This window comes from Malania oleifera, chromosome 6 (genome assembly GCF_029873635.1).
Source record: "Malania oleifera isolate guangnan ecotype guangnan chromosome 6, ASM2987363v1, whole genome shotgun sequence".
Classification (NCBI taxonomy): Eukaryota; Viridiplantae; Streptophyta; class Magnoliopsida; order Santalales; family Ximeniaceae; genus Malania; species Malania oleifera.
Genome location: NC_080422.1, coordinates 84,799,751 through 84,817,855, shown reverse-complemented (window position 1 = coordinate 84,817,855; position 18,105 = coordinate 84,799,751). Strand labels below are relative to the sequence as shown.

The window sequence follows — 18,105 nt, the reverse complement described above, 5'->3', positions numbered from 1 at the left end:
AATCAAGTCCCAAAGTGACAAACCATAAAGAAGTAAGGAGAATTTCGCAACCAACGACTACATTATTAATTATATTTTCAATATGTTTTCATAGGCTTTTTTTATCTTTGATGTTAAACTAGGCTAGGTTTTATACCAAACCAATCAAACTAAATTGAATCGATAATGCATAGTTCACAGGCAAAATTTTTTTTTTTAAATATTTAATTTTTTAAAACAAAAAAATTTACTCTATTATTTTCTTTTAGCTCCTGAAACTTAAGCAGACAAACTAGAAAGTAATTTATATTACTTTCTAATTTTTCTATACAAGCGTTAGACAACTAAATAAAATAATATTATTATAATTCTTCAAAATTTTAAAATTTAAAATTCATACTCCAAATATCTTACATTTGCAAGTATAAATTTTAAATTTAAATTTATATAAAATTTTGAACAAAGTATTAGATAAAACTATTTTAAATTTCTTTTAAATTTACACAAACTCAAACTCAAGACTCAAAACCACATGCTCCCAAACACTACATTAGCATTATCAATTTGCTATGTTACTCACTTTGATTTTTCTTAAGAAAAAAAGTAGAATAACGCAAGCTCATAATGACGCAAGTCCACGTGACAAGGCTTTACTGGGTAAAGCAATATGAATCCCACACTACTTTACCTAGTAAATCCCCACCACGTGAACAACTTGTGTCAGGGGCTTGCATTTTCTATGCATTCAATGCCGAATCAGTTTGTAGATCTCCAAAACTAATAAATAAGATTAGTAATAAGCTTTACAAGGTCAATGCCCTCCTACACTTAAAAAATGTGGAATCAATGCGTGTAAGAAAAATTTTAAAATGCAAAATCTTTAAATCACTATAAAAATAATATAACAAAAAGTCCATGGCTCTCAATCATAATTAAATTTAACACTAAAAAGAACAATCTAATTTAACAAGATAGTTCCACGAACAGATGATCTAAAACTAAAAGAAAAAGGAAAATGGCTGGCCAAATACAAAAAAATTGATGATGTTAAACAAAACATATAATAAAAGCAATACAAAAGTAAGGATAGGGAAAACCATTATATGACAAAATGTAATAACTTGGGGGAGGGGGGGGGGTGTGGAAGGGGAGAAGCAAATTGCATGTCCTAAAATAAATAATTGGAAAAAAGAAAAAAAAAAAAAAGAGACTACCTAGAATTTCATTCACACCAAGTTCTGAAGTAGAATACTACAATACAACCAGAACAAGAATTACAAAGAATGAAGCAGAATACCAACAGTTTCTTCAACCCAGTATTCTTTTACACAAAAAAATGCAAATTATACAAACTGAAATTTCAATAAACCCACACTGGGCTGCAATTTCAATAGACAGATTGCTTGGAAAGATGGAATTCTATGCCTATGCTGATGTAGATTCTGCAGGCTTCTCCTTTACAGCAGATGAGGTTTCGAGGTTTATGTCCCCTACCCCCTTTGGAGGGCCTATACTACAACGAGCTGTGTTGTGCATTACAATGGCATCCTTTATTTTCTGAAACTGCAAATAGTTGAAAGGAAGCAACTAATATTAGATTCTACAAATATCCCAAAAATATACAATGAGTCCCCAAAAGATCCCTTTCATAAAATCAGTAACGAAAGAAAATGGATGATCACTGTTGCCATGCCACAAAAGTTAGATACACACCATATTCCTTGAATAAGAAATCTTATATTTCTTTTATCATAAACCTTTAATCGTATTGCAATCTTGAACTTGTTACTTATTTTTGGTTATTAATTATTTCAGAAGCAACAATTGGACCCTTTTACATTTGAGAAAAATGCAACGTTTATCCCTCTTCAGGAGATCAAGTTACAACTACATGAGATTGTATATATTTTATCTCCCAATCATAGGTTGGGCTGCAAATGAATTAAACTGCTCATAAGCAGCTCATTAGCAGAAGGGGAAATTGAAGAAGATGTAGTACATAGAATTAAGACAGGTTGATTAAAATGAAGGAGTGCGTCAGGTGTTTTGTGTTTCTTAAAATTAAAAGAAAAGTTTTATAAGACAGCTGTAAGGCCACCTATGCTTTATGGTCCAAAATGCTGGGCAACTAGAAAAAAACATGTACAAAAAATGAAAATTACTGAGATGCATATGTTGAGGTGGATCAGTGGTTTAACATTAAAAGATAAAGTAAGAAATGCGCATATATGCAATAATTTAGATATAGCACCGATTGAAAATAAGATAAGGGAGGGGCGCTTAGATGTTTTAAGCACTTGAAACGTAGGCCTAGTAGAGCACTTGTGAGGAGGAATGAGTTAGTGTTTTTAGCATGAAAAGGAGTAGGGGTATGCCTAAAATAACTTGGAATGAGGTAATAAGGAAGAATTTAATAGTCCTTTAAGTTAATAGAGGAAAACACTCTGAAACGGGTGAATTGGCAGGAGAGGACTCATCTAGCCGACCCCACATAGTGGGACTTGGGGCTTCTTCTTGTTGTTGTTGTATGAGCAGCTCAATAGCTTTGCTTGATCAGGGCTCATTCGACTCATTCAAATGCATAAATTAGTGATTCTCAAGCTTACCTTTTTTTAGGCTCGGTTAATCCTAAACAAGGTTGAGCTTGGCTAGGCTAATGAACAGTCCATTGATAACCTCTTCTGTGCTCATTTACAAAATTGGATGAGGCTGTTTTAGAAGCTTGCTAGTTGATTCATTTAACGGTCCTGAATTGAAGATAAATGTGTCAATTTACAACCCACTTAATCAAACTCTCTTTGGTTTTTATTATTCATTCTTTTCCCAATCCCTTAACTTTCAATTGGACAAACCTAACCCTAACTCTCTAGTTTGAGTACCAAGAGTTAAGAGAGTTGCAAACTTATTCACCTTCAGAAGTTGCTATTACAATTACAATAGAAGACATGGTAGCATGACCACAACCACTCCATATTTATATATTTGTTTCATAAATTAACGAAATAATCTAACCTTTAAATTAAAATTAACCAAAGCTAAGTAGCAAGCTTAGTGAATAAGTACATTCAAGCTCAGTTTAAGCTTAACTTGACCTCCATAATATAATAAAAAATTTAACCAATAAGCTAAAGCATAGTAAAGCTCCTATCAAATCGGCTTGAACTCTATAGATAATTTAATGAACAAGCATGAACAAGTGTATTTTCAAACTCGATTCAAGCTCAGGTCAAGCTTTAGTTTGGTTAAAAATTTCATGAAGAAGCTTGAACATGGTAAAGCTCAGCTCAGCTCGTCTACATCTCTAATCAAAGGACAAGGGGAAAACAATTCCGAATGGGCATTTTGAGCATTTGCAGTCTTCTCAGCAACAAATTGAAAAATTATCACGTCTCAAAATCAATTTATTTATATATCAACAAAGGTCAGCGCCTGCAAAACAACAGAGCAAAGAAAAGGGTACAGCACAAATTGCATACCTTAGCAAGTGAACAAGAAAATGATTCCAGCTGTCCATCAGCTCCACGATAGAAATGGAAATAAGGAAGAACTTTTACGTTCAAATTTTTACACATTGGCTTGTTCTCGTCAAAATTGACTTTTAGAAACAAGATTTCAGGGTGCTCCTCAGCAGTCCTGCAAAGCTGCAAATATCAGGGAAACATTACAATACATCTAAATAACTTCACAAATAGTAAAAAATTTATGACAACTTAAATTCATCAGGAGACACATGGACATCTCAAAAGAAATAAACCAATCCATTACATCTTCTGCAGCATTTTAACAAGTTGCAATGTAATATGTTAATACCATGGTTTTAAATAACAGCCATGATTTTTGGGTTCCACAAAATCAGTGGGAATAAAAGTCACGGTTGTAGCTGCCGTTACAGACCACAACCATTACATAAAGGCTGCTACGGTCGTTACATAACCGAAACAGGACTGTTATGCCCAAAAATATTATTTTATTTTTCACTTTTCCTTTCTGCTCTTGTTTTTCCCTCCTTTCATAAATCATTCTCAATATACTATGTGGTGAGAGGGGGAAAAAGATTATAATGAGGATGATAATGATACAAATTTTTCTATTTTTTTTAAAATACTCACAAGAGATGCATTAATTAACATAAAATACTAACATGTTTGGAAAATAATTTATTTTGATAATATTAGAAATTTGAAATTTATGTCCTATATTTTTCAACTTCAACATTCTTTTCTTTTCTAGTTATTGTATATTTGTATTATTCATGTCTTATGTGTCTAATAGATTAATGGAGTGTATAATGTATTTTTTTTATTAATTAATTTATCACACATAAGAATTTATTACGCATAAGAACAATGAGAAAGCATAAATACGCACACACACATAATTTTTCTGTCAATGGTGGTTTTAAAACAAATGTAAATTTTTTGCCCCTTACCAAACAACTTATAGTTGAACTAAAGGATCCAAAATACACTAAAACTCTTTCTAAGAAGGCTTAAAAGCATAAAACGTGCATATACACTAATATGCACAAGGTTTGTGCGAGCTTGAAAAAAAATTCAGAGTCGTTATGCAACCCGCTACTGCGATTTAAAACCATAACTAGATACCACCATGAATTTTTTCACTCATATAAAAAGGTTTGGCCTATGATGTGTGTGTATATATATTACATCATGATATTCAAGTCTCAAACAATCCACAGATCGCTAGAAATCTATGTTTATTAATTAATGATATACTTCTAGTTTTGTCAAATGAAGCTACCTATAGAACCTCTTTTTGAATATATGCTCAATTGGCTCACCCACAAAAAATGTAATAAAGAGAGTAGTATGTGCATATGCTTAACCAAATCTTATTCTAAATAAGTAGTTTGCCTCAGCTCTTCAGGTGCTCAAGCTATTTACAACACCATCACAGTAATCACTAATAATAACATCAATATCGAGTGAAAATTCTATTCATTCCTAGGACCTGCCAAAAGATCTCTTTAATGACTATTATGAGTAAATAATATTCATAGAAAAGCTTCCTCTATTCGACATGATTCTAAAGATAACTGCTACCAGGTGGCCATTTTATATAGCTTGAATACAAGCTTATCTGTCAATGCATTTAAAGTACTAGTCTACTTAATCACTCCCTCTAAAAATTCACAGGGCAATAAAATTTTAGAGTACCATATAAAGAAGGATGTTTTCATTTTTTTCTTTAACTAAACAACATTGTCTTAAATTTCCCCAGAATTTACATTGAAATGCCTGTTTTACACCACCTTCAAAATCAAAACCATGTCAATTTCAATTTTACAAAATATCCATTTAAATTTCTACTAATCACTCAAAATTTGTCAAGACCTTCAAAATTCCAGAAAAATTTTCAAATTTTAACTATCGAATGAAATTTCCATGAAATTCACAATTTTAAGATTCAAAACCCTTGAAATTTCAGTCTTTGTTTACCTTCTTTCTTATTGAAACTAAAGATTATTGCAAGAAGTATACGAATAGCTTTCAGATTTTTCAAATTATATGAAAACTGATAATTGAACATTAGATTCAACATTTGTTTGACTTTTAATGTCTAAATTACAGGTATTTGTATAATAAATAATATTGAACTGATTTATTAATTTCATTTATTTTAATTGAATCTGTTTAGCATCATTATTGTATTGCAGTTATTGCATCTTATACACCATGTACCTGTCCTTGATGAATTTCATTTATAAGATTTTAGTTCTAAATCCAGCATTATTATGTCCAATAATAGTTTTAAAGTTTTATAAAAGAATTCCATGCTTCATTGCATTTTCCCATCATTTTCTAAAACTCAAATCAAAATAGACATCAACATTGACGTTTTCATTGAAATTTCCACGCTTCTGAAGCCTTGAAATTTAAATTGAGCAACAGTGTACTGTCCCAGCTAATAAGCAACAGCCCACAATACAATCGCTAAAAAAGAAAACCATGATTTTTGTTAGGCTGCAAAAGGAGACTGTTAATGTGCATTTCACATTCAAATTTTCAATTTCTTATACAAACTGCTAAAATGGGCCACACGTACTGTTATGCTTCCCTGTCTACCAAAATCCACATCTTTTAGTGAGTAGCGTATTTTTGATATCCCAATCTATGTTCTCAAGTTTCTAGCTTCACTCTCAAAGCCAGCTACACACTCCCTTTCTTGAGTCTCCAGTGCTCCTAGTCACACAAACTCTCAAACCTTACTACTTACCTTTATCACCTAATTGTCCTACTAGAACATGATTCTATTGCCTAAAACCCATACAATCAAACTATGACAAGTTTCTAGTCTTATTTCATATTCCACTCTCCATGCATTATAACCTCAACTCCATCATCCAGTGACACCCAATTTACATACAAATATACACAGCTAGGATCTCAGCTGCATACAGCTTTTCAACTTTTCAACTTTTCAATTGCTTTTTAATAAAATTTTTTCTGCTCCTGAGGTCCCCAACAATAAGAAAACGCAGGTTTACTGTTATCAATCCTCAAATTCCCAATGGATCCTACTGCAGCCATCCAAGGCACTTTCAACAATTAGATCTGTCCATTTTCATTTATTTCAAGCAATATCATTCAATAACCCAAGGATGACTTGAAGAATTCATAGCACAACTATGAATTGAATTATATCAGATTTCGTCGAATGCAATCAAATCTGCACCATAAGTGATGGCACAAACACCACAAACACACAGATAATACGGCTCACTATGCAGTTTTACTAACCTCAGATCAATTACTTCACTCGACTGTACCAATTGCAACTTATAAAGGAATAGATCCCAAGTTGAGGTGGCCAAATATATTGATTTTTTGCATGGAATTATGCTGAAAATGACACCAACACTACAACGCTCACAGTGGTTCAAACATGGAAAATTCATTAAAAAAAATGCATACCATGATACATGCATCATTGTCAAAGACATGGCCATTATCATTTAATGATCTGCTAGAACAAAAAATGCTAAAACTGGAAGCACTGCATAGTATTTTTTTTTTCCATTACTGGCTACAATCATATTACACACACACACAGAGATATATATATATATATATATATATATATATATATATTAATCCTGAAGCAGGTAAGGCATCTGGTGTTGACACCTGGCGTGCCCAAAGCTCACAGCTGGCTGGCAACAATTTTCCCCCCTTCTTCTACATCAGGTCTCTCTCTCTCAATAAGTTAATAATCTATTATTCTCTCGCTCTCTGCCAGCTCTCTCTGTGTCTCCTGGCCCACACCCAGACCACCTACTCTTTATGCCCTTTCCAATCCTTTAAACTACAAAAATGCCCTTCCACCTCAAAGGAACATGGTGATGTCTTCACCCACACAAATTTAAACTATACTCCCAAGTTACACAAACTCAATTCCCTTTTATAATTCATCATTTACGTTAAATGAGTAAGGTTTGAATTTTTCATTGAAAGAAAAATAATTTATTTTTTATTCTTATTTATTTAATGAATTATATAAATATCACTTCATTTTTAAGTTTTTTTTAATTGATTAAATATATAAAAAATAATTTCTTTGTTCATTTGAGGCAAATATCTTTAATTTTTTATTTTTAAATAATTAAAAAATGTCACAAAATTAAAAAAAATTCAAAAATGAATAATGCCAATAATTCTTGTTACTGTTGGAAAATTGAAAAAATAATAGTGGTGTAGATTAATAGGTTATAGAAATATTTAAATATGTATATCATGCATACATATATCCTCATTGACCTTTAAGAAAATGTAGTTTTTATTCACATTTTATTTTCTAAATATAAAAGTAAAATAAAATAAAATATGTTCTATGGATGTTAGAGTTTGCCTACAAGTTGAAATATAGACTATCAATATTTATGCTTAAAATTGACTAAGATTTCAATGATATTTACAAAAAAATTAACTAGAGATTGATATTGCTATTGAAATAATAATATATATTGACAATATATATAACATAACTTATTGATATTAAAATTATAAGTATAATTTAATAAATATAAATTTCAAAACCATCAAATTACTATGGCAACATTTTCAAAATTCAACCTTTAAATCCCACAATGATCATAACATGAAAATTTATTTCATTGCTAAAAAATTTGTCAATCAAATACAAGTAATCTTTACTTACATGCATTTGATCATAATACATATTCTTGAGATATTATATATGCTTAAAAATATTTCAATGAAATGTGTAGAATGAATTTTTTTTCCAAATTTTACATTTGAAATCCTCATTGGATATTAGTATGTAGTATACCTGCATTTGATTTTCTTATATTAGTCTCACACATAAGTTGTCCTGCCACAAAGTGCAGGCCTGTTTACTACTTATATTTATTTAATAATACTAAATATTATTTTCAATGGATCCGTTTAGAAATTATTGAAAGCAAGGATTCACTATGTACTCAAGGCATTTTTTCTTCAATGATAATGACAGGCACCATAATAAGCATCAAGGAGACGATAAAAATCCACAAAACAATCAAGCATGGAAGGGAGTTACCTTGGGAAACAATGCCCGGCAAGAAGCACACCAAGTTCCATAAAACTCAACAATAACTAAATTTTCTCCAGCTTGACTTAAGGCACTCAAAAATTCTTGCGTAGAATGAATGTCAATCATGTTTGGGCCTGCATTTTTCTCCCACCATTTTGGCTGGTCAGTCTCAGCAATTGCTGCATTTACCTGAGAAGCCTCAAACAGAACAGAAAAAAATAAAAATAAATAAATAAATAAACCCGTGTAAGTAATTTTATGGTATCAAGGAAGCTGTACTGAGTTATTGGAAAATCCACATCCAATAAGTTAGCGTATTTGAAGTCATACTGGACCGAACTTTATAGCCATGATGCTCACACATAGGTACATAACCTACCTATTCTTGAGAAGTGCATTGACTGGGTTATGCCTAAACATGGATAGCATGGCAAATTGGCAATAAAACCTAGCCATCCAGTCCGCCAATACATCATTGCTCAAGTGCCTAATATTATGATACAGAATTATACCAGTGGAAACTGAAAGCCAAAAAGCATGGAACCTCCTTTCACTCCACATAAATAAAAACAAATTCTGCAGGAGTATTGGGTTGCAAAGTCTACTATTTAATTTTGTTTACCTGTTGTCAAAGTAGCGCTCAGAAGTGACGCAAAATGGGACACCTTGGTGTCTAGTTCGTAGCATCTTTCAACATTCCCCATTGCCCAAGTTTGTTTGGGCACTGGAATCTTATGTCATAGGAATCTTAACATTCCTTAGAATGAAGAATTCCCATGAAACATGGGCATCCCCTTCCCATCCTCCCCCATGTCTAAGTTTTATAGGAATCCCATTCCCATGGAATCCTACTATTATGACCAAACTGCCATCACTATTTTGACATTAATGCCCCATATACCATTATTACATGCTCTTATTATATTTAAAATAACAAATTATTATTTAAAACAAAAGCAATATTACTATAACTATGCTATGATAATATAATATAATTTTACCATATTGCCTCAAGATATTTCAGTTAATTGGAAAACCAAGTGCTGAATTTTTTTAATTTAAGATTGTTGAAACTGTTAGGACATGGACTTATATTATTTAATTAGGCACATATTCTTAGAAAATTTTGTGTTGGAAATATAATTATTCTTCTCATATTATTTATACACATGTCAAGGGCATAATGGTCATTTTTTTTAAATGCCTACAATGATTCCCAAACAATGACATGGCCATCATGTGTACATTCTGGGAATGTTATGCTGCAAACCAAACAAAATATTTCTATGAGTGGGCTCGGGCATCTAATTCCCATTGTCATGAGCCAAACACTTCACACCTTGAGATGGGCAATGTTGCACTACGTATAGCGCATTAACTCAACTAGTCAGCCAAAGGTATGCCACGGTTTCACCACTTGAACTAATTTCGCAATCATCCAATGCAAAATGAAGCTCAAGCAATGAGCAAACACGAAAGCAAACCAGATTCATGCAATAAAACGTAAAGAAACACAATTCATTATTCACACTTCTGTAGGCAAATAGGTTTAATTTACAATAGCCAATGAGTTTTACAATAATTGATGAACGTTCACACTCCCCTAAAGAGATTCTACAAGATTCTCAATCCATCACTAGGAAACATCAAGACGTAATACAAGAAGCAAGATCTTGGGAAGATCCTTGTTGGAGAATACTTAAGAAGAGTTGGGTTAACGAATTGTTGGGTTAAGTAAGTAGTTTATTATGTTTTTAGTTAGTAGAGTACTATATGTATTTGGGGGCTTCTTTGTAGTATTTGCGTATTCTGGGGGTATGTTTGTAATGTAATGTAGTTTTAGTATGTAAGTTCTCCCCTAGTATCTCCTCTCTCCTCCATTCCCTTCCTTCTTCTCTTCTAATTTCTCCATGATTGCAGAACCTTGATGCTGCCCCTGCATCACATCAAAGTGACCGAGGAGTCATACTCACTATTTTCAATAAGGCATTACCCTACTAAAAGTATAAAACCCACTACACTGGCATTTGCATGGTGATTACCCATCCCATTGCACAAGACAAGCAATCACGCAAGTATAATGCCCATCATCTTGTGACACCCAAGAATGAGAATCCAAGGAATGTCATTCCATGAGAATGTATTTTGATTCCATGAACCAAATGTTCCTTAAAGGGGGGAAGGGGGGTTGTACACACTCATTGCATCTAAATAAGACAAAAATTAAGCCTGTATATGGTGTCACAACCACACTATATTGTGTCACAACCACACAAAACACATTATGTCTACTGTACATGGTTGTCAATTTTGAGGTTTTTTAATGGGAGGATCCCTTCATAAGACTGCTAATTTTCTGCTTTTATTCCAAATGTAAGCTTTGGACATTCTGCTTTCGAGGTCTAATTCACCTTAAGAACTATTCTTTGCATTGTTCCATCATCCAACCAATACGAAAAGTCCTACTTCCTCATCATATCAAATAAAATCCCATAGACCTCACAGTTCATATCTTCCCCCACATCAATTCCTCCCCAGAAGTAGTAGAGTGTTGGATTAAGAAACAACTTAAGAGCCTTAAGGTGAGAATTCAATGTCTATAATAAATATGTGTGAATCAGTCACTCAATTCCTATAAAAGCTTTTCGATTTATTTCAAGCTCAAAAAGCATCTAAAACCTCAATTTTTCCTCTTAGCCTTTTATTTGATTTTCTACATACAGTGCCTAATCATCCCATAATATCCAGCATAGGAAGAACACATCATATCCTAGATAAAAGCATTCTACTTTTCTAGCACCTCATATCTTCAGACCATGAAACTCCATCACCTTTCCAATTAGAAGAACCACAAGAGCGCTTTCCCTTGTCCAATTGAACATCAAAGCCTTCTACTATTTCATTTGAATCAAGATAGCTCGACATGCAGCTTTGCTTTTTGCTACATTGAAGTCCTAAGTCACCAATCATAATTCATAATTCCACATCTTAAATTCTGAATTGCCATGCCATTGGCAATACCAGTTTGTAACAAAATCATTTATTTTGTATTACTAACTCACCAAAAGTCCACACTGCAAATCTTTCTTTCTCACTTTTCCCTGCAATAGAAGAACCTCAACCTTTATTATCGATTTTCCTTTTCATTCTAATTGGTCAACGGCGCAAATCTTCTAGGAGAAGAAGATAGAGGCCCAAGGGCATCTGTCCCCGCCCAATAAAATTGAGCCACGTAAGCTGCATGACCCCACACAAGCTAACACGGCACTGTTTTATTGGATGAGAGCACATACTCCAGAGCACATAAGTTTTTTTCCTCAGGGTTAAAATTGTTTCTTTCATTTCTACTTGCAAATTCTCGACATTAGGAATCAGGTTGGTCCATGGCACATTCTAGAGCAGGACAAGTCTTCTCCCAAACCAACAAGAAGCAAATAGAAATACAATCAAACAAAATCTAACAAAAAATCATCATGATTCCACCAGTCATTCTTCTGATGTAGGGATTAAGATTATCTCATGGAAAAACAAATTATGAACCAAAGTAAAAGAAATCCAACTGAGCTCAGGCCAAATATCCATCACAAGGAGAAAATATCGACACTAAAAACAAAATTTAAAAAGTAAATGTTCTCTCTTTTGCTAAAATTTGAATTAAAACAACTAATGATATCAGAAGAACATCCAAGCACCTCCAACACATAGATGCTCTGCCATATGCTAAAAATTTCTGGAAGCCAGGGCATTGTGGTGGCTTTTTGAAAAATAAAGAAACCAAAGAAACTGGGGGATCGATCCAATTTTGATGGAATACATACGGGCAGACATGTCTGATCTTTCATGAGGTATCAACAAAAGAGTGTTAAAAAAAAAAATGCAAGATAGCCCAGAATATGCAATAATCTAAAAATCTGCTCTTTCTCTGCCAGCCAAGGCAGTTAGTTTGAAAGACTGATTGAATATTCCATTTTCATCATCACAAGCCCTAAAAACTGTAAGTGGAAATAACCATTCAACAAACTGAATCAAAAAATACAGGTGTTTGCATTAGAACTTGGTTTTGGAGTTGTGTGGAATTGATAAAATGCTATAGAATACTGAATATTGCCAAAATCTACATAAATAGAAATCTAAGGCTAGAAATTCATGCTCCCCAACACAACATTATTGTTGAGTTTGGTGGGCAATCAAAACCGATATTGAACTAGCATAAAGCTATTCAAAACCTAAGAAAACACCTTCTAGCAAGAGTAACTGATTAACACAAAATTTCCCAGCAATCATCAAATATTCTACTTGATTTGCACACCAAAGCTAACTATCGCTCAAAAAGAACAATTCCGACATATGGCTCCTCAAAATTCAACTCTAACCACGGAAAAAAATCCTACATACAGTACATACAGTGAAAATAACCATTATACCAACAGGGTCAAACATACTAAATTGTAAAAGTTCAGTGGGCAGGCAATCAAACCATTATTATTATCTCCAAGAAAAAAAAATTTCCAACATATGGGTCCTCAAATTTGAATTCAAAAACGGCAGATGAAAAACCTAATTGTTAAAAAGAGAAATTAGAGAATGGAAAAATTATTCAATTTTTGATTGGGTGGAAGAAGCAGCGGGATAGAGGTCAAGGATGAGGAAAAGGACGTTAACAAGAAAGACGAGAAGTGAAAGGATTTGAAAGATAACCGAATAGCATCTGTCATTTGACGAGAGAAAAAGAGAAGTGAGAAATCAAATTCAGTAGATGGTAGAATGAAGGTTCTTCCGTTGCATCAGTTTGCAGGTACAGAATAAACAAACACCATGAAAGGCCCCTGCTCTTTCTCTCTCTCTCTCTCTCTCTCTCTCTCGTATGTGAAGTTATGAGCCAAAGAAAAAATGCATACACCTTTTTTATTTTGGTTTTTTCCTTGATATTAGAATCACCAGTACCTACCTAAGTACAGCACTGTTTGGTTGGGATTGGGCTTCCTCTGCTTTTGGTTTTATTCCTTTATTAGACTCAGCAATTATGTCGGATTCTTATTGTGTCAATTTTAGAATTGAGCTGCAGTTGATGAAGATTAAGTACATTACAATTTTTATGTATCATGTTGTTTGGATCAGAAAAATTATTAGGGCTTGCAAATGTATAAACATGCTTCTTTAACTTGTCTATTTACTTTTTTTCTAGTTCATTTTTACCATGTCTCTGTGTTTTTTCTTTTTCTCCTATGTTTTCCATGTCTATTTTAAACTTATATTATAGTAGGGGTGTAGCAATCCATCACATATTGTCAAACAAGCATTGGCTGAGCTTTCTCTGTGAAAAGAAAAAAGGGAAAAATAACATTGATTTAGTTTAGCCAAGCCAAGAAGTTAATTTAATTTGCTTGTCTTTGATGATTCAAATTTGATGCCTGGGTTGTTGTAAAAAGTTGAGTTCAAGGCCAGAACTTTTTGATACCCAAATTGATTTTCAGGATTTGGAACAATTATTGGGACGATAAAGATGGCATTTTTTTCATATCTTGCTTTTAGAGAAATATCTCATCTTGTCCATCTATGGATGTGAGAAAAACTATTAGTTAGACTCACTCAACCACGTCATTTATAAACCAATATGATAAAATCTTAATGAATCGATCATTAATAAGCTTCAATGAGTCTACCTAATATTTCTTGTGCATGTGAATATATATGTTTGAACTTAAGCATTATTAGTGGAGTGTTCGGGATCTTTCTTTAGTGTAATTTTTTTATCATTTAATTGAACATGTATTGTGTAAGCAGTGACGATCATATTAGATTGTATTAGATATGAAAGCATACCAACTCATTGTTTCCTTATATGAACATTTTATTTGGCTGACAATGGGTCAACAAACTGGAATTTTTCATAAATTTCTCTCCTTGTTGGCACGGACAAAGCTAGAATTAATAGTTTTTGGAACTAAGATAAAAATAAAAAAAAATAAAAAAACAATGAGTTGGGCCATGGCACATCCTAGAGCAGGACAAGTATTCTCCAAAGCCAACAAGAAGCAAAGAGAAATACAATTGAACAATTCTAGCAAATAATCATCATGATTCCAGTTATGCTTCTGTAGGGATTAAGATTATCTCATTGAAAAAACATAGTATGCACCAAAGTAAAAGAAATCTAATGGAGCTCAAGCCAAATATGCATCCCAAAGATAAAATCCAGGCATTAACAACAAATTCTACAAAGTAAATATCCTTTCTTTTGCTCAAGTTTGAATAAGAACACCTAATAATATCAAAGGAACATCCAAGCACCTCCAAGATATAGATGTTCTGCCATGTGCTCTAAATTTCTGAAAGCTAGGGCATTATGGGAGCAGTTTGAAAAATTTAAGAAACCAAAGAAACTGGGTACATGCCAAATTTTGAAGGGATACACATTCTGATGTTTTGTGAGATATTGAGAAAACAGTGTTTAAAATAATAGTAATAATAATAATAATAATAATAATAAGATAGCCAAAAATATGGAATAATATAAAAAACTGCTCTTTCCCTGCTAGCCAAGGCAGTTGGTTTGGAAGAATGATTGGATGCTCCATTTCCATCATCCCCCAGAAAAGCCCTAAATACAGTCAATAAGTGGAAACAACCTCATAACAAGCTAGGTAAAAAAATACTAACCCCATGTTGGGTCAGAACTTGGATTTGGACTTGTGAGGGTTTGAATAAAATGCTACAGAATACTGAATTCTGCCCATATCCACAAAAAAACAAAACCTTACTTTTAAATTTGGTGGGCAATCAATACAGATATTGAACCAGCTGGAAGCTTGTCAAAACCTAAGAAAACACTTTCTAGCAATAGTAACTGATTAACACAAAATTTCCCAGCAATCATCAAATATTCCACTTGGCTTGCACACCAAAGCGAACTATTGCTAAAAAAGAACAAATCTGACATTCGGCTCCTCGAAATTCGACTCTAACCACAGAAGAAAATCATACATACAGTAGATACAGTGAAAATAACCATTATACGGTTTATACCGACAGGGTCAAATTTACTAAATTGTATAAGTTCGGTGAGCAGGCAATCAAACCATTATTGAACCAGCATGACGCTTATCAAAATCAAAGAAAACACCTTCTAACAAGAGTAATAAGTGAAACACAAAACTTGTCAACAATCATGAAATATTCCACTCAATTTGCACACAAAAACGCATTATGTCCGAGAAAACAAATTTTATGACATGGGTCCTCAAAATTCAATTCAAAACCGCAGAAGAAAAACCTAATTATTAAAAAGAGAAATTAGAGAATGGAAAAATAAAGCGCAAGCTCACCTTGAAAGGAGCCAATCGCTGGGTGGGTCTGACGATAAGCCCAGCAGAAACAGAACAAAACCTCTGATTGTTCGATTTTTTATTGGGGGGAAGAAACGGCGGGAGAGAGCTTAAGGACGAGGAAAAGGAAGTTAACAAGAAAGAAGAGAAGCGAATTGAATGGAAAGATAACCGAATAGCATCTGCCATTTGACGAGAAAAAAAGAGGAGAGAGAAATCAAATTCAGTGGCAAATAGAATGAAGGTTCTTCTGCTGCATCAGTTAGTAGGTACGGAATAAACAAACACCATGAAAGGCACTGTCTGCTCTCTCTCTCTCTCTCTCCCTCTCCCTCTCTCTCTCTCTTGTATGTGAAGCTGTGAGCCAAAGAAAATAATGCTTACACCTGTTTATTTTGGTTTTTTCCTTAATGTTGGATTCACCGGTACCTACCAAAGTACGGCGCTGTTTGGTTGGAATTGGGCTTTCTGCTTCTAGTTTTTCCTTCATATTAGACTCAGCAATTATGTCGAATTCTGATTTTGTTAATTGCAGAATTGAACTGCAGTTGATGAAGATTAAGTACGTTATAATTTTTATCTGCCTTCTTGTTTGGATTAGAAAAAATTATTAGGGTTTGGAGATCTACATGCTTCTTTTACTTGTTTATTTACCTTTTTGCTAGTTCATACTTGCCATGTCTTTGCATTTCTTTCACTTTCCTCCTATGTTTTCCATCTGTATTATATTATTGTAGGGATTTAGCAATCCATCAGATGTTGTCAAACAAACATTGCCTTATATTCAAAGCCAACAAATATTTTAGTTTGCTCTAGTTTTATGATTCAAATTTAAAGAAATGTCTTGTTTGGTCTTTCAGTAAATGCATTGTTTATAAACGGGTCTAATCAAATCTTAACTATTCGATCATAAATAAATCACATAAATGAACTTAATTAAGTTTTCCCAATATTTATTGTGGACGTGAATATATTTTTGAATTTAAACATAATTTGTGGAGAGTTGGATCTTTATTTAGTGTCATTTAATGTGACATATATTTTAATAAGCAGTGATAGGATCATATTATATACGTAAGAGCATACTAATTCATCATTTCCTTATATGAACATTTTATTTGATCGACACAACGATCAATAAAGTTAGAATTTTTCATAAATTTTATCTTCTCGATAGTACAGGCAAAGTTAGAGTTCAATAGTTATTGAAACTAAGATAAGTAATAATAATAAAAATAATAATAAATTAAATATAATACATAAAATTTAATATCTTTTTTTATAAATGCAAGTACGCATCTAAAAAGATACAATAAAACTTGAAAAGGGAAACAATTAATGCCCGCTCTCCTTTACCAAACATTAGACATTGGGTTTTAAATACAAGGTACTAGACTTTATAAAAGGAAAAAAAAATGTAACACCATATGAGGATTGACATCAACAAAAATAAATTAAGATAAATCGCTATAATTTGTTAAATATTACTTTTTCTTCTCTGCAATTTGCAAAGAGATAATAAAAAAAAAAAAACAACAACAACAACAACATTTTGCAGTTGGCATCATGTTTGTTGTATATAGTAAATTACAATGGGTGTCTTTGAAATTTTTCTAAATTTCATCCAAAACTATGATTTCTTAAGAAGTTGTCTAGCAACATTTTTTTTTTTTTGAGTCTAATGAAAAATAACTGACAACGTGCATGTTTATTTACATTGTTAATTTTTGAGTTTATATTTATTTTCAATTACTACTAGAACAATTTAAAACTGGATTTTTTTTTTTTAAAATCTCATTGTCATTGTACTTTGATATCTAAAATTCCCTTTTTTATTTACACTATGATTTATAAAAATGTAGTAAATAAAAATTTTAAAAAAGAAATTCCTTAAAATTTCTTTTAAAAATTGAAAAAAAAAATATAGAAAAGGGATTATTCAAAAATATTTTCATCAATTTTTAATCATCGTATAGATCATTCTTGAAGTACTCAAAGCAGCTTAAATATATATTATTAAGTAATTCTTGTTTTTATAATATACTCTAATCATACTTGAATATTCCATACTTTAAAATTCATTTCTAAACATTTGATTTGTTAAGACTTACTTGAATATTCCATACTTTAAAATTCATTTCTAACATTTGATTTGTTAAGACTTTAGAATGGTATCACTAATGTTGGGAATTTCATACAAATATGAATATAGATTAGATACAAACTAAAATATAAACACGATTCACAA

At 32.4% G+C, this 18,105-nt stretch overlaps 1 protein-coding gene across 1 annotated transcript; it reads right to left on the bottom strand.

Moving 5' to 3' along the window:
• Nucleotides 1-1,175: 1,175 nt before the first annotated feature.
• LOC131157290 (thioredoxin-like 2, chloroplastic) lies at nt 1,176-16,410 on the bottom strand. The gene is made up of 4 exons (XM_058111331.1): nt 15,858-16,410; nt 8,539-8,721; nt 3,456-3,620; nt 1,176-1,542 (listed from the first exon to the last, which is right to left on the bottom strand). Exons 1-4 carry the CDS (start codon nt 16,044-16,046, stop codon nt 1,405-1,407), a joined length of 675 nt encoding a protein of 224 aa, XP_057967314.1. The 5' UTR covers nt 16,047-16,410; the 3' UTR covers nt 1,176-1,404.
• Nucleotides 16,411-18,105: the final 1,695 nt, after the last annotated feature.

Excerpts from the sequence above, each read along its gene's own strand:
- LOC131157290 (XM_058111331.1), bottom strand. The coding sequence starts at position 16,046 with ATGGCAGATGCTATTCGGTTATCTTTCCATTCAATTCGCTTCTCTTCT. Across the intron at positions 3,621-8,538 it reads GCCGGGCATTGTTTCCCAAG|CTTTGCAGGACTGCTGAGGA; the intron begins GTAACTCCCTTC and ends TGATATTTGCAG. Across the intron at positions 1,543-3,455 it reads TTTCTTGTTCACTTGCTAAG|TTTCAGAAAATAAAGGATGC; the intron begins GTATGCAATTTG and ends AACTATTTGCAG.